General features: G+C 37.1%; 1 protein-coding gene across 31 annotated transcripts in view; it reads right to left on the minus strand.

Annotated features, from left to right (window-relative positions):
- The window catches only part of DST (dystonin), a 283,922-nt gene that overhangs the window by 104,328 nt on the left and 152,716 nt on the right, over window positions 1–26,878 (minus strand). For 15 of the 31 annotated variants that reach the window (XM_086876116.1, XM_086876117.1, XM_086876114.1 and 12 more), the window contains 12 exons: window positions 24,573–24,735; window positions 23,813–23,896; window positions 23,618–23,725; window positions 22,779–22,877; window positions 19,637–21,223; window positions 11,432–11,566; window positions 8,595–8,683; window positions 7,864–7,996; window positions 1,257–6,791; window positions 904–1,050; window positions 539–754; window positions 209–355 (listed from right to left, as the gene is read on the minus strand). In XM_086876116.1, the coding sequence (XP_086732242.1) occupies window positions 209–355; window positions 539–754; window positions 904–1,050; window positions 1,257–6,791; window positions 7,864–7,996; window positions 8,595–8,683; window positions 11,432–11,566; window positions 19,637–21,223; window positions 22,779–22,877; window positions 23,618–23,725; window positions 23,813–23,896; window positions 24,573–24,735 (8,443 nt within the window). Of the gene's footprint in view, window positions 1–208; window positions 356–538; window positions 755–903; window positions 1,051–1,256; window positions 6,792–7,863; window positions 7,997–8,594; window positions 8,684–11,431; window positions 11,567–11,687; window positions 14,874–15,425; window positions 18,189–19,636; window positions 21,224–22,778; window positions 22,878–23,617; window positions 23,726–23,812; window positions 23,897–24,572; window positions 24,736–26,878 lie in introns of those variants that run through there. The other 16 variants (XM_086876130.1, XM_086876147.1, XM_086876146.1 and 13 more) reach the window with 3 other exon arrangements.

Consider the following 26,878-nt stretch of genomic DNA (forward strand, 5'->3'; position numbering starts at 1 on the left):
GATTACTGAGAAACTTCTCTTGCAAGTGAAAAAGCAAATCAACAAGATTTTATTACTGGATTGTCAAATTGCTGTCTTCTTAAGTAATTACTTCTAGTCATCTCTTTATTCAATAGAGGTTTGGAAGGCATTAAAAACCTAGCTAATAATTAATAATAAGGAGAAACTTTTGCCAGAATCATCAATACCTGCCGTAAAGAGCACTTACTTTAAATAGCTGTAAACTTTTCTTCATCTCTTCTATATCATGGGTATTCATCGTGAAGTTATTCATGATTTTATTGTTCTCTGTGATCCAGTCTGAAAATCTCTGCAGTTGGTTTAAAAGTTGCTGATGCAATCCAGCAAGCTTAGACTAGAAAGGGAAGTTGTATATTTATTTATGCTCCTGGAGTCTAGTTATATTTTCTACCATATTAAATTGAATCATACATGTATCATTATACTAAGATAAAATAAAGAAAAGCCAAATTCTTTTATTTTAGTCCAATTACCTTGAAGAAAATCAAGGTAAAAACATACACTGATAAAAACATACCATTTCTAAGTCAACAGCGCAGACTATTTGTTTTGCTCGTTTTGAAGATCTATCACAGACCACCAAAAATGTGTCCTGCAAAGAGTCATAGCTTTTCTTTAGCTCTTTAAGTTTCTCTTCTGGAATATCCCTGTTACAAGACTTTAAGAATTCTTCTGCCAACTTCATGTCCTTTTTTAGGATAATTGCAAAGGTAGCCAGTCCTGATTCAAATGACTACAAAGAGAATATATAAAAAATGCATTAAGTTACTAGGAAAAACATTTATATCTGAATTGCTTTAATTACATTTTACATCTTTCTTTTTAAACCTAAGGGCTATTTCTAGCATCCATCATTAAAGCAAGAGCATAAAGAACACTTACCTCTAGCTGTTCCAATTCAGCTTTTAGTATTTCCAGGCTGTTAGTAATAGGCTGCTGCTTATCTAGGTGGTTTTTCATATCCTGAAGCACTGCCAAATGTTCTTGCATTTTCTCTGTCAACTTTAAACATTGCTGTACTCCATCAAACTGAAAATGAGTTTAAAAATAAGAAAAGATTTTCCAAACTGACTTGAAAATGAGTGATTCAATTCCTTGGGTTTATTATGATTTATTTTAAATTTATAATCTAATTTTTCAACCATTTTTCCAGTTCAGTTTTTCCCTCCAGCACTCAGAAAGATCCATGCAATTCCATTAACACAGGACACTGAGCACATATTCTTGTTACTTACCATGCTAGTGGGGGTGTCTCCCACAACTGCTTCTCTTGTTTTCGAAACAGGCTCAATAAAACCTTTGGACAGGTTTTCTGTCTTCCCATGCTCCTGATCACTTTTCCAAGTAGTGGCTGTGTTATCTGCCAATGTTTTCTCTTCATCAACTTCTGATCCAAGCTCTGATTGTTCTGTTGAGGAAAGAGAATGAAGCCCATCTCCTTTGCCTTTACCCTCATACTCCGTGGTGGTACCAGTAACCTGTGAGCTCATAAGCAAACCATTTATCAGCTCCTCTAATTTGCTTGTACTTTCATCTCCAAGTGAGACTTGAAAAATTTCCAGAAGTTCAGTGGTAGCAAGCTTGGGCACAGGAGCTTTCACGTCTGTTTCACACTTCCTTTCATCTGGATCAGCTGTCTTTTGCCTGCAGGATTCCTGCTTCAGAATGTCATGAAGAAGATCAGGACTTCTGCAATCAGGCCAAAGCAGTGAAGGAGCATCACTGTCCTTGGGCTCTGTACACAGCGTGGTGACCCTTAATGCAGTTCTAACAGCATTGCTTATTTGCTTCAGATTTGACCCACTAGACATCTCACTAGCAAGTTGGGTGCTTCCAACCATTTTAAGTAAATTTTGCATTAAAGTTCTGGTATCAGAGTAACTTAGAGGTTCACCTTCCTGCTTGCAGTAAACATGCCCCATTTTCAATTTCCTTTGTAATATATTCCGTAAGTCTTCCATCAGTGTATCAGATACATCTGCTGACTGTGAAATACCTTCCTTTACTTGAAAATCTTTGCAGGGTCCCATTTCTTTTTGCAATGGCTCCATGGACATTTGTTTTTTGAAACCATTTCCAGGGGAGGAAGCCTCACTGACCAGGACATTTTCTCCCTTTGTGTCTTTCAGCATCTCACATTCATTCTGGGCACTGTAATTCCACTTAGTCCCTATGCTACTCAGAACTGAAGAAACACCAGTGACATGGGTATGTCTCCCAATAGGTAGCACTTCACCTCCATCCCCTAATTCTTTGGTATCCTCAGTAGTCCCTAAAGCATCTGGTTTTGTGGGGAACATTTCACTATCATTGCTGCTTTTGTTTTCTGGAACATCTTTAAGAACATTGTTGGTATTTTGACAGCTAAGTCTCCCTGTTTCTTTAGTTATGCTAATCTCCTCTCCTTTCACTGTATCAGGTTGGGGGAAAGAGTAAGTGTTAAATTCACTTGAATGTATTTCTTCCATATTTAGCAGAAAATCTTTTTCATTCCTTATACCCTTTTCCCCTCTTTCCATGTCTTCAAAACAAAATTCAGTTTTATTGAGTTCTGAATGGACGCCTTCTTTTATGCATGTTGTATGTTGTTTTAAAGAAGCAGAAATGCTAACATCTCTCTTAAATTCATCTGATCTTGTACCTTGAATGTCAAGAAAAGCTTGATCAACATTTTCTTTACTTGCAACAGGAGTTTCTCTAGCAGCTTTAAGTACTGTTGCATCAAATATTTCCCCAAGGTTTTCCATCTGAATGGGACTATTACCTAGCTCTATGACACCACATTCCTCCATAATATTTACTCTATTTTCTGTAAGAATTTCAAAACTTCTCTCTATTTGACCATGCTTCAGACTGGTGACTGAATGTATTGGGTCCCTGAGAGAACTATTATCACTCACATAAGGTGTATCTGTAAGGAATTTATTGTCTATTTGGGATGAACCTTCCTTTAGCTGTTCCATATAAGTTAATACTTTTTCCTCTGCAAGTAGTGTCTCTCTCTGTCTATGATTTGAATCTAACATTTGAATGGTATTATTGTCTTTATTTCTGCTATCAGTAAAGCATTCTGAGAGAATCAAATTTGTCCAGGTACTTTGGTCATCAACAGTAGTGTGCTGTAGGTAGGCTGCCACACTGATGTCAGATTTCACAGTACCATCAAGAAGCTGAGAACCTGGAACCCTAAACTGTGTTTCAGTATTTTCTTCACTCTTAGTGGATATCCATTTACTGTCAAAGGTATTTTCAGACTGAATAGGCTCAGTAGTATCTTGTGGCATGTGTTCACTTTTGACACAAGTCCCATATTCATCTTCTTTTTCCTGCTGTCTGTCTTCTTCACTGGTACATGAAAGACCAACATATCTTTCTTCAGAAATATTTGACACTGATTCACATATTACTGAGGATAGTTTTTCATTTTCATGGTTAGACTGGAATTGCAAAGTATATCCTGTCTTGTGGCCTAAAGAACAGCAGCAGTCATCAATATTCTGATTGTTTTCATTGTTCCTTTCTACATCTTCTACAGAAATTAGCAGCTGGTCACCTTCACTTATAGATTGATGATGTGAATAAAAAATATCCATTTCATCTTCACTGTCAGAATCAGTGTCAGAGTCATCATAACTATCATAATCCTCCTCATAACCTTCCCCCTCCTGTGTACTTTCAGATTCCTCCTCATACAGATCACCTTCTGCTTTCATTTCAACGTTCTCATTCCTGTCTTGTACATCATCTTCATACATATTCCTTAAATAGCTCATGCCTCCTTCCTTTCTTCCTTCACTCTCAACAGTAACTGGTAATTCTTGCTCCTTCTCTCCAAAACTCCCTGTTTTTTCCCTTTCCTCAGGGATTTTCTCCATAGTATTGGAATTTGCAGAAGCTATAATTATGCTCTCAGGTTGCCCTTTCACATTTACATGAACATTCTCTCCAGCATTATCTGCAAGTTCTTGAAAAGAGCTGGTCTCTTCTCTTAGGGTTATTCGACCACCTCTCTCCTCCAGAAAACCTAATGGAACTGATCTTCCAGCCAATTCTGGCTCTGGTATACCATCATCCCCCAAATGCAAGGTATCAAACCCTTCATCACCTTCAGAAGTGTCAGAGGAATCATCATCTATTTGTGGAGTATCATAGACATCACTGTCATCATCATCATCACCCTGAGGTGTTTCATAGGCATCATCATCACCGTCATCCAACTGAGAGCTGTCCTCTTCAGAGGCTGCCTCACCACATTCCTGCTGCAAGCAGTTACTCTCAAGCTGTGGGATGCCATCATCCCCCTCTATCGATGAGTCAGAACTACTGTCACACGGCAGTAACTTGTGGAATATAAGATCATTTTCTTCTTCTGTCAGCCTTTGTGCTGTGCTGTTACTGTCCCCCAGGGGTGGTACATCAGGTAGGTCAGTATTACCATCCAATGAAAGCCTGTGGTGCGTGTCTGTGCTGTCTTCTAGACACAGCTTGTTCCAAAAACCACTACAATCCTCCAGGGATGGCCCTCCATGGATATAAGGACAGTCCTCTAGGGATGGACCTGCATATTCCTGTAGAAGTTGCACACCATACCTATTGTCTTCAAACTTTAGTGTGACACCACATTGACTAACCAATTCTTCTGGAATTCTATATTCAGTGTCTTCACTGATGGATGAACCAAGATTTCTCTGAAAATTATCTTTTTTGCTGTTATCCTGTACCATTCTGCTACCATCAGCTTGAAATATGTGAGACCCATGTTCTGTGCACCTTTCCAGCTCCCTCCATGTTTCATTATCTGACAAATCATTCATGCTCAAGGAATTTTTTAATGTTTTATCATTCATGTTTTCATTACCTAGACTGTCTCCCACACAAATCTCTTCTTTTGCTGTTTGTGATAAAATGTTTGTGTTTACATTATTTGGAAGATATCCTTCAATGTTTCCTGAATTTGTCTGCTGATTGTTATGCTTACAGAGTTCTGTCCACTCAGAAACCTCTGAAAAACCTCCAAGTTCATTTCTGTTCATGGAATTTTGAGTGCTGCTTACTACATTTCTGAGTTCTGCAGGGATAGTTAACAGCATCTCCTGTGTATATTCTGATTGCTCAGTACTCAAGATATTGCAAACATCTGGCCTGCACACATGGAGATCTTCTTGTGAAGATCCGTAATTCCCAAAATCATCAAATTGATTACATTTCCTGTTATTACAAGGATTCTCAGCACCTGAAAGAGCACCCTGAACAGTGTCGGCTGACTTAAGGTGGATTCCTTTTGAGCTTACATATTTGTTACTAAACTCCATTTCTGACACACCAGCATTGTACCCAGCACTATCATCTTCCAGCAACATACTGATGACTTCTTGCAGTTGTCCATCATATAATAAAAGTCTCTGTCCAGTGTTTGCATCCATATAACTATTTACCATCAGATAAGATGTTAATAGTTTCTTAGCCTGATCTAGATTATGACATACAGGGTCTTCTGTGCCAGAATCTTCATGCTCCTCCTCACAGTCATGAAATACAGATGGCAGGAATTCATAAGTTGATAACCATTTTGCAGCATTTTTACAAGAGGACTTTAATTCTTCTACATTGGGCATTTTATCTGGTAAAGTCACATTGGTCAAAACTGATACAGTATTACTGTCTATTATCCCTGATTCTGCAACCTTGTCAAGACTGATTATTTCACAAGTTTCTGGAATGTAAAGTGCAGCTATTTTCCTTCTTTCGTTCAGTATTTTGAATGCCAGTTCATTTGTAATCATATCTTGGTGCAAAGAAGTTGATACAGGGAATATTTCACCAGTGTGAGGCCAAATTAGTCCAACAAAGCCTTTCTGTGCTTCTAATACCAGCAGAGCACTGGTACATGATATCAAGTTGCATTGCACAGCTTCATCAACAGTCAAGCGTTGTCCTGAATTTTGAGAAAGGATTCCACCAGTCTGAACCTGATGTGTGAGGATCCCACAAGCAGTGTCCTGATCTATCATCCCTTGTCTCATGGCCTCTTCCACAGTCACTCGTTTCCCTGAGTCAGGGTCAATGATACCTCCAGACATTAACTGAGCACCCAGCAGCCTGAACATTGTTTCCCTGTCAATAAGCCCTTCATGGGCTGCCCTCAAAACAGTTACCCTCCTTCCACATTTGAACACAATTCTCCCTTTTTCTTGTGGTTTCACAGGTAGAAGTCTTAACCCTGTTGCTTCATGTATTATGCTTCTATGAACCATCTGTTCAAGGGAAATTTTCTCAGCACAGTTGGGGTCAATGAGATCTTTGCACGTATCTTGTCTTTCCAGGAGCTTTGAATATAGTGTTGGAGAAATGAGATTCCTCTGGAAAGCATTCTGCAAAGACAGCTTTTCTCCAGTAGATGGTAAAATCAAATACCCACGTGAAAGCTGATTCTTAAGAATTTTAACAGCTAGAGGTTCTGAAATCAGACCTTGTTCTAATGCTGAAACAACTGGAATATTTGCTAATGATGATTCTGATATAAGCTTCTTTGCATTACTTAATTCTTGCAGCTGCAACAGAATCTGCTCATCGATTAAGGCATGGGCTTTAGCTTCTTCCAAACTATAACACACTCCTAATTCTGGAGAAATTATTCCAGAAAGAATCAACTGATTCTCAAGCAATCTAATTCCAGTGTCATAGTCAAGAAAACCTCTTAAAATAGACTGAAAGACTGAAAGGACTTCTCCAGTTGTTTGGTCAATGACACCCGCAATGACTTTATTCACCTAAAAGGGAATATAAAAGAAAATCTATCATCATTTTTGAACTTTATGTTTAAAATTTTCTTTTGATTTTGAATGCATGAGAAGCATAAAAACATGTACTTACCAGGCCTGGAGGAATGTTGTGAATGTTAGCAGCTCAAATGCGCAAGTGATCTATGTCAGTCATTCAACAGCACACGATGTGATAAAAGATTTAAAACCAACATGCATCTGTGAATTGAAAACCTATGCTTTGCATACATAAATAGGGTTAGTGAAAGACAATAGAAGAAATGCTTGCAGAGAGGGAAAATAGAACATATACCTGAAAAGCACATTTTCATGCTATAAATGTCTGTGAAAGGTTAGAATATTTGGAAACAGTATGTGATTCAACACAACCATGCTATTCATGTTTACAGCATACAGCATTTCTGTATATACACTCAACAATATGGAATCAGATACTCTAGCACCAAATATTGCATTTAGTTTGCATGGAAAGCATGAAGTCAGTTTGGCAACATTATTTGAACTCATTACACAGACTCTGCCTCTATATGTATATGAGAATACTCACTCCATATTTAAGACTAATATTCATTAACAAATATATTCATAGTGTTTCAGAGCAAACTGTATTATGTCCTCCCATTTTCATACCCAAAAATATTTTAAGAAAAACTGAAAGTAGATCACTTTGAAGACATTTCTGAGTGATATATGGGAGAGATTAACATGTTATTTTATGGTGTCATTTTTGCAGCAGAAACACAGACTTATCTAGCAGTCAAAGAATGGCTTTTAAGAGAAGAGTTAAGAAATGAATGATTTGCTGATCTCTCTTCATGCAAGGCACACATTATTAAGACTCTTCACAAAAGAAGTCTGATGAACAGAATGAATGCTCATGTGCACAGGTAAGATCACATACAGTATTTCATAGCAAATACACGACCCCTTCAGTCAATTAAATATCAAGTTCCTTCCACACACTGTTAATCGCAGTTTCTTCTTTTGCTGATCATGTGTGGTTTGAAAACCATGCAGTAAATCTCAAGAAAAACTGAAATCTAGGTTTGAATCTTGTTACCTTTTCTTCCATCTTTTCATCACCCAGATGGGCTTCCTGCAGCTGCTTCAAAGCTTCATTGGATAACAAGCTGTAGCTTTCCTGGAGGGATCTAACTTGCTTTTCCATTTCATGTCTCTCCTCATCTGTCATTCTATTATGAAAAAAATGACCAAAGGAGATCTCTGGGTAATGTGTAACTGTTTGGGAGTGATCTGCCTACCTTTACTTAAAAATGGGGAGCAGAAATGAGTACAAGTTGTCTGGAAAAAATACAGCCTAATTATAAAGATGTTCAAGAAATCTACAATCTGATTGCAGTCATTCAGGAAAAGAAGCATTTAACATTTGCATGGGCCTTCGTCTGCTGATTATCAGCTAAGACAGGTAATATAACCAGCAAGGAACAATGAGATATCTCTTTATAACTTAAACTGTCTGTTTTCAGACACAGATGAAACAGTGTCGTGATAGGTAATTCAAGTACTCATTTAGTACAAATTTCTTAATTACTTTGATTTAAAATGAATATTTAAATATCTAATATTTTTAAGATGACCAGAGGTATACATACCAAGTGAAATTCTTGAAATAAACAAAATTGCATCAAGCTTCACCAGTGGGAAGACTAAAAACCCCCAAACTGTATGTGAAATGTAATTAAAACTATAAGGATATGATTTCTATTTTAAGCAAACAGTATGTATTGATCCAATTAATTTTCATTATTTGAAAAATAAAAAATGGCATACTTGTCACTGTGCTTAGCTAAAAATGACTGTGTAGTCTGCAGAGCTTCAGCTATTTGTTCTTTCTTGGTTGACATTTCATGAAGGGAAATCTGAAAAATAAATAACTTGTGTTCAAGACTTAACAATGTACATAAATAAACAAAACCCAACAAACAAACAAACAAACCCTTATTTGTATCTGGGACTAATCTCAATAATACAAGAGCTTGACATTTTTAAAAACACTGGCTATCCTTAAAGCAATATTATTTATCAGAATTGTATCATTTACATATGAGTAAGTCATTGTGATACGCCCTTTGATTAAGGAAGCTGTTTTTAGAAAACTATTGGGCAACACAAATAGAATATTTCAAAATGTTGTCTGATGGAAAGTTAACAAATCATTTAAATGGCTTATTATAGTTGGCACAGTTTAGGGCAGCCTTAAAAAGATTGTGTATGACAGTCATGTTCAAGAAGTTGCTCACCAAAATGAGAGATAACAAATTTTTGAAAAAACGTATCAGAATACCACAAGTAATCATGAAATTCAGTAACATAGACACATGCAATATGAGACACCTGGGAAAAAATGAATTATTAATTAATATTCTCCACACTATCAGTTCTGTGTCATCCCCAATAAAGGATTTGTTCCGATAGAGGAACTTGTAGGAATTTAATCTTCTAACTTTGCTGAGAAACTCCCTGCAGTCTCTCCAAAGAAAAGCACTCATTTTGGATAAATAAAGGCAAATTATCAAAAGGGATTTCTACAAGCTGGAGATATTTTCAATATAGGTGCTAGGTCTCGAGCATGGTGCTTGGGCCCTTCATTCACCTGGGTCTGGACACAACCAATCTGTCCTTTTATGCATCGTATCAAAGGGCCCAAAAGTCTCCCTCTGCAGTCACCACCAGCAAGCCACAATCTCATTACTTGTACTGCTTGCCCAGGAACCAAGAGAACCACTGGATGCACTATGCAAGATGAGGTGAGCAGGCTGAAGTAGCAGATGGGGTCACAGGATCCAGTTTACTCAGGGAACCAGTGTCGCTGTGGCTACTGCGTGCACCCTGCCACTACTGGCATCAGTTTCTCTTCCCAGTACTTGGCTGATGCCTTAAGTTTTAGCTTTCATATTTTCCAGGTTCTGTACTGCATTAGCATACAGCTCTGAACTTCATATAAAGTGTTAGCAAGTTCTCTTCACAGTTTAGTTAGATAAAACGATCTTTTTCCTTCCCAAGAACCAAGGACACTGCTGCAGCTGCAGGCCCAAAAAGTATAAACAGTGAATTGAGGAGAGCAAACTGGGAGGATGGGATTTCATACCCTGAAACTGTAATTGGACAATTAACCCCAACATGTAAATGAAGCAAAACTTACAAAAGTGACTCATGACCTGTCATCCATCTTGGGTGTAGCCACAACCGAGCTCTTGTACTGCCCAAGGTATATCACTTGAATGCCTTTGTAATAAATATCTACTTTATTCCCTTAACACTGCCTAGCCTCCCTCCTAGGTAGCCTCTTAAGGCATCAGGCTACACCCCACAGCAAGCCCAATCTTCTTTGTGAAATGTATTTCAGTAGATTTTAGCTATGAAATCACCAGTTTCTACGTGTTTCTACACAACTTGTCAAGGCATCATTGCTAGTCAGTGGAGACACAAACTCAGGCACCTCTGAAAGGTGCAGCTACCTTGCCAGGCCATTTCACAAGACAAGCAAAGACCCTCAGCAAACACCCATCTCCCAAGGAAGCCAAGACAGCCAACTCACAGGTTACTCATTGGAGGCTTGGGCTGGACAGAGGAGATGCCACCCACAGTTGCTGTGGTAAGCTGAGATTTTAGCTATGATTTTAATCCTGATTTTAGCTATGAGCATATATGAACATACCAATCAGTATGTTCAAATCAGTAGAAGCTTACCTCCTCCTCTACAGGGACAAACTCAGAGCTAGCACTGGTCCTCTCTGAACAAACTACATGCTGGAACAGTGGTCATCAGGACTGCCAATCTTCCCAACAGCAAGCTGGATTTAGGCTTATAGTGGTCCAGTGCCTCTGGCACCAGAAAGCATCACCAAAATAAAAACATAGGAACAGGATGGCAAGAGGGCCAAAATCATGTTTGCTAGATGACACATCCAGCCCTGTACTGAGGGCTGTGGAGAAAACACTGCTCTGTCCCTCTGCTGCTCAGGATGCAGGTAAGCCTTCACCTACTGAAAACCTTTTGTAACTAAGCTATTCCATGGGGCAAGCCCTGCAGAGGAGGTCCTAGAAATGACAGGAAACTTCACAGATGGAAATTTATGGTCTGAGTTACAGCTGTACACAGTGACACTCCAGCAGCCTGTGGCCTCAGTCAACACCTGCTGTACTTCCTAGGACAGCAGTTTTGACTATCCCTTAAGAGGCCTCCTCAGATTAACTTTTCAAAAGCAAATAAATTGAAACTTGGCCCTCAAGCCCCTGCTACCAACTTTCTCCTTCCTGGTGCCCAAAATGCCATCCTGAGAGAATGCACTCTCCCTCTACAAAGGCTGAGATGTGGTGTGCAGGGTTCAGTTTCACTGCTATTTTGCAGTGTCAGAATATGTGACATGCTAGGTCTGTAAAAAGCAGTGGGAGCTTCTTCTTAAGTAACATGCTTGTGTCCCTAAACATTGATGTTTATTTACCCAGCCCTCTACTCACAACCAAATGTGAAATTAAGTTCTGAGGAAAATGTGGATGGTGATTTGTAGTGGAAAAAACAAGTATTTATGGATTATTTTGGCATTTTAATCCATGCAAAAACCTAAAAAGAGGAAGTGGTGCTTTATCAAAAGACATGTGTGTACCTGCTGCTTAGGTAAATCTGTCTTTTCAGCCTTTTCTCCTTCTTCTTTGCTGAGTGTCTTGCTGAGGTTTGACACCCATTTCAGTAAATCCCCAGCTTTCTCAACATGTTCCTTCTTTTCCTCTTCCATTGATTTCTGATGAGTGCCATGAATTGTAAAGAAACATGTAAATGTAAATTGTTGAAATGTGCAACATTAATGTCTGTAGAAATAAAATTCTATCACAATTATTATTATTATTATTGCCACATAAATATAAAATGATTTCTTTTTTATTTCCCACCACATGCATTACTATTACACTCTGATGTAGGAACAAAAATGCCACATAATTATAAACAATAACAAAATAATACCTCAAGTGATTTTTAATTATGATAAAGGTGCTTATTCATACACACATACAATCATAAAATGATTGATAGCAAGAAAAAGCATAGCTTCCCAGCCATTACTCAGCAGATAAAATCTAAAAAGCATTTGCATATAAAGTATCTTTGAATTGCTGCCTTTGCATTACCCTCAGGTAAGGACATGTACAACCAGTATAGCAGAACAGTATTTTGCACATTATGCACATGGATTATCAAAGTACAATTAGGAAGAATACATTGCTTTTATGTCTACAGAAACAAGAAAAAAATAAAATACTGAGACATTTAATCTTTTTCGGCACAGGAAAACATACTCCTTTTCTTACAAGTATAATCTGTTAGGTAGACATTTATCAATACTGAGAAAACCTGCTGAAGCCCTGCCATGTACCATAAGTAAAAATGAAAACATTTTATTTCAATGGATTTTTCTTAAAATTTGACATTCATTTGCCTATTAGAGAAGAAAACAATTTAAGGGAAAAAAAAACAACATTAAATAAGATAAAAACTCAGGACTCAGGAAACACAAGTTTTTGGTGTAAGCAGCCCATTAAAATTAATGAAATACCAGTATGAGAAAAAGTACTGATGCATGTGTGCTCACAACACCACAGATTTAATCCTTTATATTTAATATTTAATCCAATATATTTTATTGTCACTCTTGTAAAACAAATGGTATCTGCAGACTCATTTGTCATTTTAATTTAAGTAACGGATCACATGAAACACTACACTGTGTTCACTCACAAAATGGGCAGTCCCTTTCAATCTTTAATGTAAGAATATGATTCTTGTCTCACCTAAATCTATCCACTTTGAAATAATATTAACAAACCTCAGTATAATTTCTCATTTACACTACCTACATGTAAGGTAATGGCAGACAAGGCCTTCAGGTAAAGACTGAACACAAAGATTGCATTTTGAAATTACGAACCTGCCTATCTATAAATTTCAGTTTTGCAATAAGTAATATCTAATTCCACTTTCAGTGGCTTATGCTAATTAGTTGTTCATAACAATTAGTTTTACAGCAACTAATTAATGCTAGAAAACACCACTTATGATTTTAAAGGCTATCACAGATATTTTCCTTAACAGGATTTAATGCAGAGCCCAAAATGAGTACTAATATCTTTTGTCCACTATGAATTATAGTAAAGACTGGAAATTCCCGTTTTCATGGGCTGAGCTGCTTCTAACAACCGCAGCCCAGTGTGGCAATCAAAAACAGCTCTATCTAAAGCTTCTTTGTAGGTTATCTTCTTCTTAGTTTTAGGGCATGTTAAAACTTTAATGTGCAATTTTTCATCCTTCATCTTTGTAGCTGTGATAGCATCAATAATGCCATTCTTAATGGCATCTTCCATTGTTAATCTGGAATGAGATTTTGGATCTATCAAGCCACCAGTCAAGTACTGATACTCCAGGCAGCGCATGCCCATTTCCTTGTCTATGGCACTTAAATGCACAGCTTCAACAGCTGACATAACAGTGTTCCTTACAGGATGAATGATCCCAGTAAAGATTAGCTCACACTGCTGGATTTGCTTGGCACAACCATCATCAATTAACTCCCTTTGCAAAGCTTCTGAAACACTGTACTTTTTCCCCGTAAATGGGTCAATTACACCACCTGTACTAACCTGAGCTTCAAGACATCGGAGGGCAGTAACTCTGTCTACCAAATTTTTGCGTGAGGCTTTCAAGACTGGAATTCTTTCATTGGTCTCAGAAAGCCAGAACCCTGCAATAGGACTGTTTAAATCTTTATGTGGCTGTGAACTGCTAACTAAAATATCACCGAACTCATTAACTGTGATGAGGCCCTCCTTATATTTGTTGACTAATGCTCTGTCAATTCTACCCTGATTTAAGGTCTCCTCAATATTAAACTGCATACCTGTTTTAAGATCTGTAAGCAAAAGAAAAGAATTTCCATCAGAGTCAAAACATGTAGACTCCTTCCAATCAAACTCCTGTTTTGAAAGCTCAAGATATGTAGCTTTATCTATGTAATTTTTTTTATAAGCCTCATACGAAGTCATTTCAGTTCCTGTGTCAACATTTATTACAGAAGTTTTATGACTTTTCTCTGCTGATGGGCTGCTTATTTTCCTTTCACCAACTGGAAGCAGAAAGCATTTACTGCTTATACTGAACAAACACATTTTCAGCAAATCACAGTAGTACATAGCTTTCCTGCTATTTGGATTGTGAAAACATTTTGCATTACTTGAAGGTTCATGCAAAAATTTTAAAATTGTGTTATTAAGCAAGCCAAGCTGCACGGCGGCTTCTGGAGGTACACGAACACTTCTTACAGGATCAATAACCCCTCCACATGCAATTTGAGCCTCAAGGATATTTTTACCTTTTTGTCTTTCTAAAAGTTGAGCTTCCACAGCCTGAAATACAGACAGCACTTTCCCAGAACAGCAATAACCCAAAACGGCTTTCTCTGCCTCAAGCAGTCTACTCTTGAATTCACTATCTGCAAGACCTCTAACAACTGAATCATCAACAGAGAATTTCTGACCTGTTGTGGGATCAATAATGAAACCAGTAGCTGCTTGGGCCTCTAAAAATGCTAAGGCCAGTGCTTTTCCAATGATTTTCCTCTTTGCTGCTAAAGCAAAAGAGAGTATTTCTTTGCTGGATTCAAGGTACAGCCCAGCTATAGCTGTAGGTTTAGTTAAAAATTTTTCAAGGCTTTTCTGAACCTCATCAACAGTTTTTTGCCCTGAAATGAGCTGTTCAACAGTGACCCTGTCTAAAAGTTTAACTTCAGTCAACTGCCTGGCAGTTACATCATGTCGGAGACCTTGAAATTTAATAGTGTCATATTCCTCTGTAAAATATTCCAGCTGAGTAGCATCATCAACAGTTCTCAAAATCTCTTCTCCTAAGAAAGAGCTCATCTTTGCAAAGTCTTCTTTCCTAAACCCTTCGGAAGTTTTGTATCCCTGAAACATTCTCTCTTCATTACCAAAAGTCTTGTTAGTTTCTTGGTTTAATGTTGTGACTTCAACATGCATGTCATAGTGCTTGTTCTTCGCTATCTGTAAATAGGAAGTTTTTGACACAGTGAGAAATACAACTGCAGACTATGCAGACTATAATTCACTCCTAAATCCACCACCAGAGAAACCAAAGGAAGAACTTGAATGCAAGTCAGAAAGGAGAACTGCTACTAGGATTGGTGAGCAGAGATATATAAAGAGCTTGAGTTTTGAAATGCATTTGCCATTTCAAATATTTATTCAATAACAGGAATACGACTAGACTAAACATCAGTAACTGTTGTTTGTTATTATATGAGCTTACTGCTGTTAATCTAAACTTTGACAAATACAGATAAAACAGTGTATGTGAATTCCTATTTTCAATACAAATTTCCAAAATAATCTTTCTTAGGCATTAACAAACCTGGCAGTACAGTCTAATATAAAGCCTTTTGTGTTATGTAAGACAGAAGGGGTTCCCTTCACCAAGGTAGGAACATAAGAAATATTAAACAGAATAGTAATAAAGCATTACCAAAACCAACCAACCAGATGGACTAGTAACAGGCACCATTAGGAAGGCAAACTCTCACAAAATGTAGTGTGTACCTCCAAGGGATGCAGTTTTACCACTCCTAATTCATGTTTTGTGTCTTCTCCATGTCTAACGGCTTGTCTGGAACTGTGTAGGTTCCTGTTTCTCAGTGTGTCCCTTTCAGATGTTCCAGAGATTTGGCTTCCTTTATCAAAAGTTATCTGGAATTGTGTACTCATCTGCGAAACAAACTCCGTAAAGGACTGGGAACTTGAATCTTCTAATGATTGGTTTATGCTTGACATCTGGAACTGCACCTCTCTTGGTATCGTATCATCAGCACTCACGTACAATGTATTTTCTTCTATTTGATCCGATTTAAAACCTGATCTTTCCTGTTTCTGCCTTAACAAAGGTGAGCTTGGTTTTGTACGTGGAGGAAGCTGTTCAAATTCTTTAGCTGCAGCTTCACTCAGGTAATTGAAATCATTCCCTCTTCTCTCACAGCTCAATTTAAATCCAGAATCTTGGAGTTTATTATTTTGCTGAACTTCGTTCTGAAATGAAAGAAACCTGTGTTCACTCTCCCTGACCTGCAGATCTATCTTCTGTTTCAAGCTCTCAACCATGCGCTTCTGTGCTTCCAATTCTTCCTCGAGTTTCCTGCACTTCTGGTGATAGTCCATTTCAGCCTGCTTCCCTTGCTGAAGTTGTTCATGACATTTTTTAAGCCTTTCTTGCAGATCTTCCATTTGCCTCTTGTACAACATGATGTTTTCCTCAGCCATATGCTTCTCTTGCTGAAGAGCAACACATTCTAGTTTTATACCAGATATGTCCTTTTCTGTGATGCTATGGGATTCCAGTAATTTTTCAACTTTTTTCCTAAATTCCTCTGCAGAGTGTTTAAACTTAATGGATTCTTCCTGAAACAGAATCATCTTCTTGCGTGCCATCTGTTCATCCAGAGTCTTCTGATGGAGTTCATCCTGCATTTTTTTTAATTTGCTACTTAGTTCTTGTATATGAGCTTGTTGTAGGGCTGTCTTCTGCTCACTCATTCTCTTTTCCACAGTTAGAGCATTCATCTGCGCATTTAAATTTTTAATCTCCCGGTCAATGCTAAGGGTGGAAGCATTTTGCTTATCACATTTTTGTTTATAGTCACTAGCTAAGTCTTTAGTTTTTGCAAGATCAGCTTCTAGGCTTTTGATTTTACATATGAATTCTTGCTCAATTATTGTCTGTTTGTGCAATTGTTCATTTGTTGTACGCAACTGTTCTTTGAAACCATCTGCTAGGGCTTTCAAGGCATCATTTTTCCTCTCAATATTTTGTTTTTCCAATGTCATCTTCTCTGATTCAGACTGAATTTGCTTCATCAGTAGTTTTGTTTCAGTGTTCCATTTATTAAGGTCTTCTATCTGTTGTTTCAATGTTTCTGATACCTGATTGCTTTTGGTTAATTCATTCTTCAGCATCTGAATTTCATGCTGGTTTTCTTTCTCTACTTTCGTTTTCTGAAGCAACTGCTCTTTAATTTTCTTATATTGGTCTTGAAGATTATTTGCTTCTCCTTTGCATGACTGTGTTCTGTGTTCAGCTGCCAGCTTCTCTTTTTGAAGGGAACTGATTTGTGAATTTAAATGCTTGATAGTGATTTCCGTTTTTGTCTGTGATCTGGTTAATTCCTCTATTTCTCTTTTCAGTTGTGTCTTTTCTTGCTGAACAGATTTCAGGTCCTCCTGATAGTTCATCTTAAGTTTCTTAAGATCCATATTTTCTTGCATCACCTCTTCAGCTTTACCCGTGGCTCTCTGCAGTTGCCTGTCCAGTTCTTTTAACTGTTGCAAATATCCCTGCTCTACTTGGTCTTTTTCCTCCAACTTGATTTTTAGGCATTTAACTTCACCGTTGACTTTATCTAGTTTTTCTTTTAATAAATGAGACTTTTCTTCTGTTGATGATTTTTGCAGCTCAGTTTCATTCAGTTCATATTTCAGGTCTTTAATAGTTTTATCGGCTTTTTTGTTAGCAAGGGTCAACTCATCTATCTTTTGTTTTAGCTCTTCTACTTTTTTGGCTTCTAGCTTCTTCTGGAAACTCGTCATTTCAGAATCAATCCTACAATGGCTGCCTTGCCCAGCTGTGAAAGTTGGCAGAGAAGTTTCTCTAGTTATAGAGTATGTGCCTTCAACAATCTTCCTTCTGGATTCAGTTCTCTCTTGCAGCTTTATTTCTGATAGGTTCCCTTTAAAGTCAAGATCTTGTTCCATTTGCTTGATGAGCTTCATAAGTTTCTCTTCTCCATCTGTTTTTTTCTTCAGTTCCTGCATCAAGGTTCTTTTTTGTTTCTCTAAATCATGAAGATTAGTATCTTTTCTTCTTAGAAGCTCTTCAAGGTTTCTTCTGGTAAAGGTGCTTTCTTCTATTTGATTTCGAAAAGCACGGAGGTTTTCTTCCAGTATACTTCTTTGAGTCTCTGCCTGGAAAATGAACTGCCTTACACACTCCAACTCCTGCTCTGCATCTGCTTTCTCTCTCTCAATGCTTTCTAGATCTTTACGACACTGCTTTGCCTCTTGCTCAGCCTTGGTCTTCTGAAGACAGATCTCCTCCATGTCCTTCTGCTGCTTCTTCCGCTCTTTTTCTGCAGCTTCTCTCACTTTAGGGAGCTCCTGCTCCACTTGGATTTTTTGCTTCTTCATATTCTCCAACATTTCCTCAAGTGTTTTTACCTTTCCCATGAGTTTTTTATTCTCATCAGCTGTGCTATTTTGCTGTGCCATTAGATCGGAATATGCCTGACGTGTGGATGCTTCCTTATTCCTTAAAATCTGTAAAAGAATAAAATAAGTTGAAATGCACTTTTCGTAATACAGCATATGGAACCTATTAGGCTCTTAGAAAAGCAGAAGGGAAAATACTTACTCATGTATATATGGTATGTCCAAAAAGCAGGATGAGCAGTTCCCACCACCATCACCTTCTCTTGAAGGCTTCAGGAAGTTACCATTAGCCCAGTATGAAACCCTTGACAAAGACATCCACAAAGCGAAGAAGTCCTGAAGCCTCTCACTTCAGTCAGATGCCTCTTAGCAGAAAGCAACACCAAACAGCTCACTTTGGCTTTCTCTCCAAACAAATAGGTAGAGCAAACAATGACCCAAACACAGTGTGCAAGAATTCCCAAGGAGAAAGTGGCCTACCATTTCTCAATCAGTTCAGCAGGAACTGGAAGAAGGATTTAAGCTTGCAAGCACAAATGACACAAGGAAAGTTTGGAAATCCCCTCCAAGAAAAGAAAAGGTATCTTAGAGCCAAGATGCAGCAGCTGCAGAAAGAGCAGTGTCCAAACCCCCGCACATCTGTGCTCCACAGTGTGCTCCCCAGTCCCTGTGCCCCCGCTGACTCAGCTGGGGGACGAGCAAGAGCACAGATGTTCTGCAGTGTAGACACACAAGTGTAAACATGGTAATTAGGAAAATCCTAATGAAAACCACTTGGCTGGTAGGGTCCATACATTGGCAGATCCAGAGCAAATCTTTTAAGCAAAAAGTGTAATCACCAGTAACAATATGGTTGAAAGTATACATACCTTGTCTTCATTAGCGCTATTGTGGGGCTAAGTTACCAAATGTGAGCTAACATGAAGAAAGAGCACACCTATATACCTATGATCATACAAACAGGGCATGAAGGGTAATGACAGCAACGTTTCCAAACAAACAAACCGTTGGATTACTTAAAATTTCACTTGATTTTTCATACGATATCTGGGGCATTTCTTAAAAGGCTAATGCAAAGGCAGCTTCTTCAGTTCCTCTCTGTATTTCCCTGTATTATAATTTTGAACAGCCCCCAACAGAACCAAGGTATTTAAGTTGATTTGTTATCACATCTTTTATACTCACATAAACACAAAGTCTAATGTATTGTGCTTGAAAAAAAACACCTAAAAATATAGATACAGTAACAAACTGTATCTTCTTAGATCTCATTTTTCTAGTCTACATGCTGAGCATCAGTTGGGTGGAGAAAAGGATGGCAAATATTAACACAAAATAAACATAAAAATTAATTTCCAAGAACTTAAAAATCTTAAACATCTCAAAATGTACAGTAATTGATATGCATGATTAGCATATTCATTGTTTAAATTATGTTCAATCAATCTTTAATCACTTGACCTTGACATATTTTGTGATTCAAATGTTGATTTGCATTGATTTAGAAACATTCTTAGATTAACTCTTTCATTTGCATTGCATAAAAACGCTGGTACCTTAATAATAGTTGTACTCCATTTCTCTTCATTAACTTGGTCTCTCTTTCTTTGCTTTTCTTTTTTTTCAAATGACGCTTTTATGCCTACTTTTTCACCGAATGTTTTTTGAAGTGCAGTGGTTTTTCCAGGGAACTTTGTGCTATTATACTCATCTCTACTGTCTACTTCTGAAACCAGCAATAAATCTTTACATTTCTGACCCTGTTCTAGCCTGTCTTCTCCATTCTGCTTCTTCCCACTTCTATTTATGTTGTCCAAACCATAAGTGTTACCCTGGGGTATGTTCTTCATACTTACTTCCTCATAGTGACAAGAAAGCTTTTTTCCTAGTTCATGTCCTGATAATGAAAAATAATCATCTCCTCCAGAAAAAAATCCTGAGAGACCTAAATTTGCATTTAAATCACCAGCATTTCCTAACAATGCTGTACCTAAATGTTGATCATTCTGCACTGGTGATACTTGAAAGTCTAATGTATAGGATTCAGAGACTGTTGCTGCACAGTGACTCTCTGAAATATTTCCTGAAGAAAGAGACAAAATTTCTTGCTCTGTATTCTTGGCTTTATTTGATTTTTCTAGGATTTTATTTTCTACTAGGAAGTAATCTTTATCCAGAGATGCTTTCTGCAGTTTGTCAGTATTCCTTTCAACATGACAATAAATACCTGGATTGCTCATAGATAGCAAATTTAACTTGGTTTTTTCACTTCCATTGTGCACTCTCCACTCTCTGAAAGAGGATGCAACTTTCTCTAAAGATGCTGCATGTGTTGCACCTGAAAGAATATCACCTTTTTCACCACACACTTGAAGCTCTCCATCTTCAGATGTTAAAGTATTATGGTTTTTGCTTTCTGCAAAGCAATGTTCTTTATGCTGACATGGAAAATGAGTTCTCTGTGAAAAATGTTGCTGTTTGTAAGGGCTGATACCCAGGGCCTGCTTTGCAGTTTTTGGAGTTACTTCAACTTGCTTTGCTGTTAGGTGAAAATCAGTTTCTGATTGCATCTCACATTCTTCCTTTGTTGAAACATCACTCCCTGCCTTTGTTGAACTGTTTTTTCCTGTGGTTTTATGTATCATTTCCACTTCAGGCAACCTCTTTGATTTCCACTCTGCTTTCTGTCTCTCTCCGTTAGCAACTTGCTCATTTAACATTTCACCAGGATCATTCACACTAGCACAGATTTCAGTTGAAACAAAACAATCTTTTCTTCTTTTTTCTTCTTTACTTTGATTACCAAAACCCATTAAACTCTCCTGCTCTGAATGCAGTTCACTGTCTCTGTTGCCACTAATGCTACTTTCTTGACCACTGAAATTTAGAAGTTGCTTAAATGTTCTATCAATTTTGATTTTATCATATCTGTCTACATTTAAATTTCTTCTGCTTATTTCCAGTTTATTTTCTGCGTATTCAGTCTTACTGGAAGAGTTCTTGTTTTGCAAATATTCCACATCCATCATGCTTTCATTAGGTTTCTTTCCTTCTCTCAATTCAAGATCTTCATTACATCCCAAATGTTGAAAGATTTCAGCTGACTTCACAGGTTGCTGGAGTTGATTCTCTTCTGATAAACTCTGAGCATGACAGCACATGGATTAAACTGAGATATGATGGAAATCATCTAATTTTTTCCTTATTCTCTGTTTTCTTAATGCCATTACTGAGAGTTAGGAAGAAAGACTGGCATAAAAGATAATCTCAGAACAATCACAGACTTCAGAGGTCTGTGAAGAATTTTTCTTCCCAGAAGAAAAAAAACCAACTCATTCCTCTTTTGAAAAAGATTTTTTTTCTTATTTGCTACCCTAATTAAAGAGAAAAAAACCCATTATATTATTTTGAGACTGGTAACATGCTTAGATTATCTTCAAAAAAGATATCAAAGATTTAGAAGACTGACAGGGGGTAGAGGAGGAAGGAAGATGGAGAGTACTTGATTTCAAAAAAAAAAGTAATCCTGGAGAGTCAGAGCAGATTGAAACTCAAAGCATTTTGAAAGATTCCACTTGTTCTTGAAGAACGTGAAGTCTATCAACATTCACAGATTTCTTCATCCTTGTTCCTTCTGACTTTTTATCCTTGATGCCATTATCATTATTAGTCATACTAAATCCTCAGTTATAATGGCTACTTATCAACAAATATTATCTATTTCCATCAGTTTGCTCCACCACTTAATGATGCCTAAAGATACATGCTGTCATTAGTGTTGATTCAGAGGTATTCAATAGCAAAAAAAGCCAATAAAAACAAAATTGGCACCAGTATTATATAACATTCATTTAAGAACTGGGGTTTTTTTCTTTAACAATAACATTAAAATTTACACCCATATAGTAGTGTTCTCCAATTTTATCCAATTCATACTGTTTACACTAAAACAATGTAGTCCTTAAAGAATGACTATATAATCTCTTTCTGAGAGACACTTTCAAAAGAATGAGAAAAATTTAGAAGGCTGGTGTTTTTTTTCCCTCAGTTATTTGGAAGGTTTGCTCTGCAGCAAGCATGTATTTTGAGAAATTTGTCTGCCTAATTTCAATAACCTACTCTCGCTAATAAGATCCAACTCTAAGCATAAATAAAATGCTGTTTGACTCCAAGGAATCAATACAGTAGAAAGGCAGAAGAAAAAAATAGCTGAACAGATCAAAATAACTTCAGAAATTAATTAAGAGGGCATTTCATCTCCCTGTTGAAAGTGCTTCCTTGCTGGTTGTTAAGTGGATCAGAATGCATACTATGGAATATTAGAAATATGCATACATAGGGTATACACAGTGAGTTTGCTTTCATCTTAATGTCTGCTTTTACCCAAAAGATCAAGCCCTAGGGTATTAAAATTGAAAGTATTAGTATTTAAATTTAAACTACATGTCCATCAGAATTCAAAAAATCATATGATCTTTCTAGGTGGAAGAACTGGTAAAATGTATGAATGCTACAGGATTTTGCCTATCTGAATGATAATAGTGCTAACACTGCTACATTCCTGTACAATGCGCACTTCATAAGGAATTTTAGTTTTCCACATTTGCTGGTAACTTTGTGAACTATTTCAACAGCTATATTTCTCTTTGGTTGCCTAGATGTCCTTTTTGCTTGGTTGACTGCCAGAGAATAACCTACCTCTTCTTCTTCCAGTCTTTTCAAAGAATCACCTGCAAACTTAATGTATTGGGTCATCAAGGTCACTAAGGCAGTGTACCGAGTCCGTAGATCCATGAACTGTAAAGAAACAAAACAGGGGATAGGTGTCAGAGAGGTCAAACACTCCCATTAAGCTTGAAAGAAGTGATAGATACTGCTCTAGAACCTATCCTGATTTTGATTTCAAAATCATGATTGTGGAATTCAAAGTCCTAATTTTGATTCCAAAAATTCAATGCTGTCAACAAGGTGCAGTTGAACAAAAAACCCTAAGTATCTGTGAGCAGTTCCACAAGAAGAAGAAACAGAAGACAATGTTTTAACTTCACAGTCTCATGATTCTTGTCCCTGCATGAAAAGGTTTCAAGTGGAACAAGCCATGTTTGTCACTATTCTTCTCTCTAACAGGTTGCAGAGAGACAGATTCATCTTTCTCATCTGAAGGAGGCTGATTTGCCTTAGAATCTATCAAAAGTGTCTAGATCTGGTAGGTTTTACTATGGTCAAGATGAACTTCTTGTCTACTGTGCTCAAGATCCAGTCCAGGGGTAGTTCTAAGCAGTTTTACTGAGGCACAGTTGTCATACAGCCTTTTATAATTTGGGTGACTTTTTTTAATCAGCTGCATTATACTATCTTGCTACCGAAATGCAGCATAAGGAACAAGAGAATACTTGTTATATTGTGTATCTACAGCGAAAAGACCCAATCTTTCTTGGATTACCATATTTAACCATTATTAAATCCAAAACTGCATTCTTGTGTTTACTCTGTTTTAAGCAAAAACTCACATTTTCCTGCCATAAGAAACCAGTTACCTCTTGAATAATGAAGTCTGATGAGCTTTGCATTCTTCGGCGCTTTACTGGAGATTTTTGCTGGGAGTCAACCATAGCTCTGTAGGTCATGGTCTGCAACTCATAGTCCTGCAAAAGAGAAAATAAACAAAATCATTGACATTACACGTGATACTGACACTAAAAAAATAAGATTAAGTGTAATGTTATTGTTACCTTCACAGCAGCTGAGTATTGTTCTGAATACTTCTGGCATTCATCTATTTTGCTTTGCTTCATTTCAATCTCAGAAACCAGCATCTGGAAAATATCAATGTACATTTTCATCTTAAAAGTTATTTTATTACTATTATAATTAACATTTCTACTTTGTCTAATATTTTCTAACACAAATAGATGGTTCATTAACATCTACTTTATCTAATATGATCTTATCCATATGTATACAAGTAATTATGCTCAAGCCTACATCCTCAGCTTTATCAGATTTACAGTACAGAAGTAGTGAAAAAGCCAGGTTAATAGCTGGGGAATGAACTTAAAATCAGGAATGTATCATTTCATGCATATAATTTATTATCCTGTCTATTCATACTGCATTTCCTTCTTGCAGGAGAAAGATGTTGAGTTTAGCTATGGTTCCATAAAAATATTTCTACATCCATAAATAAAAAAAAGCAGCACTGAATATGAAATTATGTGGTAAAGTGAGTCCAGAAGTTTTAAAGTTTTGATGTTCTTGCACACTTGAGGACCAAACAATCTGGTCTATAAAACAGTGACAATAATCACTGGATGATTTATTCATGGCTGCACTGTTGACACAAAATCATAAAATCTTGTGGTTAGAGTTTTACAGTAAGGGCTGATGGATATAAGCCCCTCATATTAATAAACAAGGTTGATACCACTGAAATTGTAATTTTTTGGTTAGAGTTTACCGCAGTGGTTTGCCACAATGACATCTCGTTCATACCTTATGTTGGTTCAATTGCTTAGCCAATGCTTTGCTATTCTCAGGATGTATTTCTTGAATCTTTCGCTGAGTATCTTCCACTTGTTGAATCCAAGTGTCCAAAGAATTGTAAGTATCTTTATAATACTTCAGAGATTTATTAATACCTTCTAAGTCACGCAACCTGATTTTATTTTAGAAGACAAATCAAAGGGGAGAAGATGATTATTAAAGACAAAAAATACAACACTAAGGCAAATACAGCTTCAAAGGCTTCAAATGCCTTGGCTCTGTTATAGTTCACGGTATAAACACACTAAAGTGACACTAATTAAACAGCAAATTCATTTCTCAAATACTAGGGCTCCCAGCTTGACAAACTCTTTCCATTTGTCATAAAGGACATCCAGAAGAGATCCTACTGCACAAGAAACTCCATACATCCCTCATTAGTGTGTTCAACTGCTTGAAACTCCACAAGGAAACCCCAAGAAAGAGGGAGGCCTCTGCTACAGCAAACCGCTCTATTACAAGTGGGAGTATTTAAAATGAAATCTATGAATTGAGGAGTGTGCCATGATGGAGTCAAGTAGTGGTTCACCATACTCTACATGCCCACAAAACAGCAGGAGTTACACTAAAACTAAAGACTGAAAATATGCTAATGTGCAAGAGTAATTGAACATGCACATCTAATTTTAAATCATGTTTTTGATGTAAAAAGAGAATTCTGTGTATTCCTTTAAAGTCACTTCCATACTGAGGGAGATACTGACAATTTTTCTTTCAAGATCCTTATACTTGTTACCATGGTGTGATTTTGGTGGCTGCTTTTTGCAGAGCCAGGAGTTAGACTTGATGATCCTTGTGGTTCCTTCCAACTTAGGATATTCTATGATTCTACTTAAAAGATCATATAAGTATGATCACTCAGCACTGGAGAATAAACAGAATTAAATAACCTTTTACAGTTCAGCTTGAATGAATACTTTGAATTGCTCTAGTGTTGTTGTTCTTAAGATGCCAAAGGGAGATTAAAAAAGCAAGCAAAGGAATTTTTTTTTGCTCAGGTTTCATAATTAAGCATGTTTTAAAGCTAATAACCATGAAAAAGAGAAAGGATCATGATAACTGCAGCCAATATTTGTAAATACATTTTGTATAATGATTATCAGTGTCAAGTTGGTAGGAAGAAGCAGAGATAATATTTGCAGAAAGCAGCTTGTTTACAGCTCTGTACTGCAGTTACCACAATCTGTCCTATTTACACCAGAAGCCACTATGTATTAGCAGTCATTTTTCAGCATATTCTGTTCAGGATACAGTCCTGGGAGGAGAGCATGCGGTTCATGCTTGAAGAAATAAGAACACTTCAGTACCTCATAAAACTACTTAAATTATGTCACACTGACAACTGATGAAAAGAGGTGGAATTTAAGCTAGATATTCTGCAGCCAGCTTTAAATGAGTGACCTTTTCCCCATTTTCTTTTTAACTTCCAGCAATGTTAGACAGACACAACTAAATCAGTTAATTATGAGGGAATAACTTCAATATTGCACCTGAATTGTATATTCACCCCTTACAGAAGGAGGACAAAAATGTGACAGGTAGTTGTGTGAACTTTTATATCAACAGCACTATCTTCAATGTTCTTTTTCAGGCTATCTGTAATGACAAACTAAAGTACATTTCAAAGGAAATAAGTTCAGACTGCACAGTACACAATTCCTCAACCCTTGCCCATACTTTTTCCTTCATCCTCTACATTTCTACTTTACATACAGGAAACAGGACTGTAGAGACTGAAGAAAAAAGCATTTCCAGGAATGCCATGGATGCCAGGATGTATGGACATCTCCTTCAGAAATACAGGTAGGTGTGTTCAGCTGTATCTGCACATCTACATAGGCACATGTAACTGAGCAACATTTTTCAGTATCAACCTGACAGTAAAGGGCTGAATTTAGAGCACTATCTCTACTGGATATTTAAAAAAATAAAAGGCACTTCACCAAAAAGTTATTGTACCAAAAATTATCACAGAATTCAATGGAAGCTATGAACTTCCAGACTTAACACTTGAGTAATTAAAAGCAAATTAACGTGAAACCAATAATAACTGATGAATCAGCTCACCAATTTGGCCCATCAGAACTAATTATGTGGAGAAACAGATGGCATTTCCATAGGACTGCCAGCCATTTCTGCAGGTTTGTTTTTTGTTTTTTTAAAGAAAAAAGACAATTTATCTACACTGTGTATTGGTAAGTAGTAAGTTTCTGTATCTTGTTCATCTTTTGGAACTTAACAGTCACAGACATTTC

Source organism: Cyanistes caeruleus, chromosome 2, assembly GCF_971803275.1.
Source record: "Cyanistes caeruleus chromosome 2, bCyaCae1.hap1.1, whole genome shotgun sequence".
NCBI classification, from domain to species: domain Eukaryota; kingdom Metazoa; phylum Chordata; class Aves; order Passeriformes; family Paridae; genus Cyanistes; species Cyanistes caeruleus.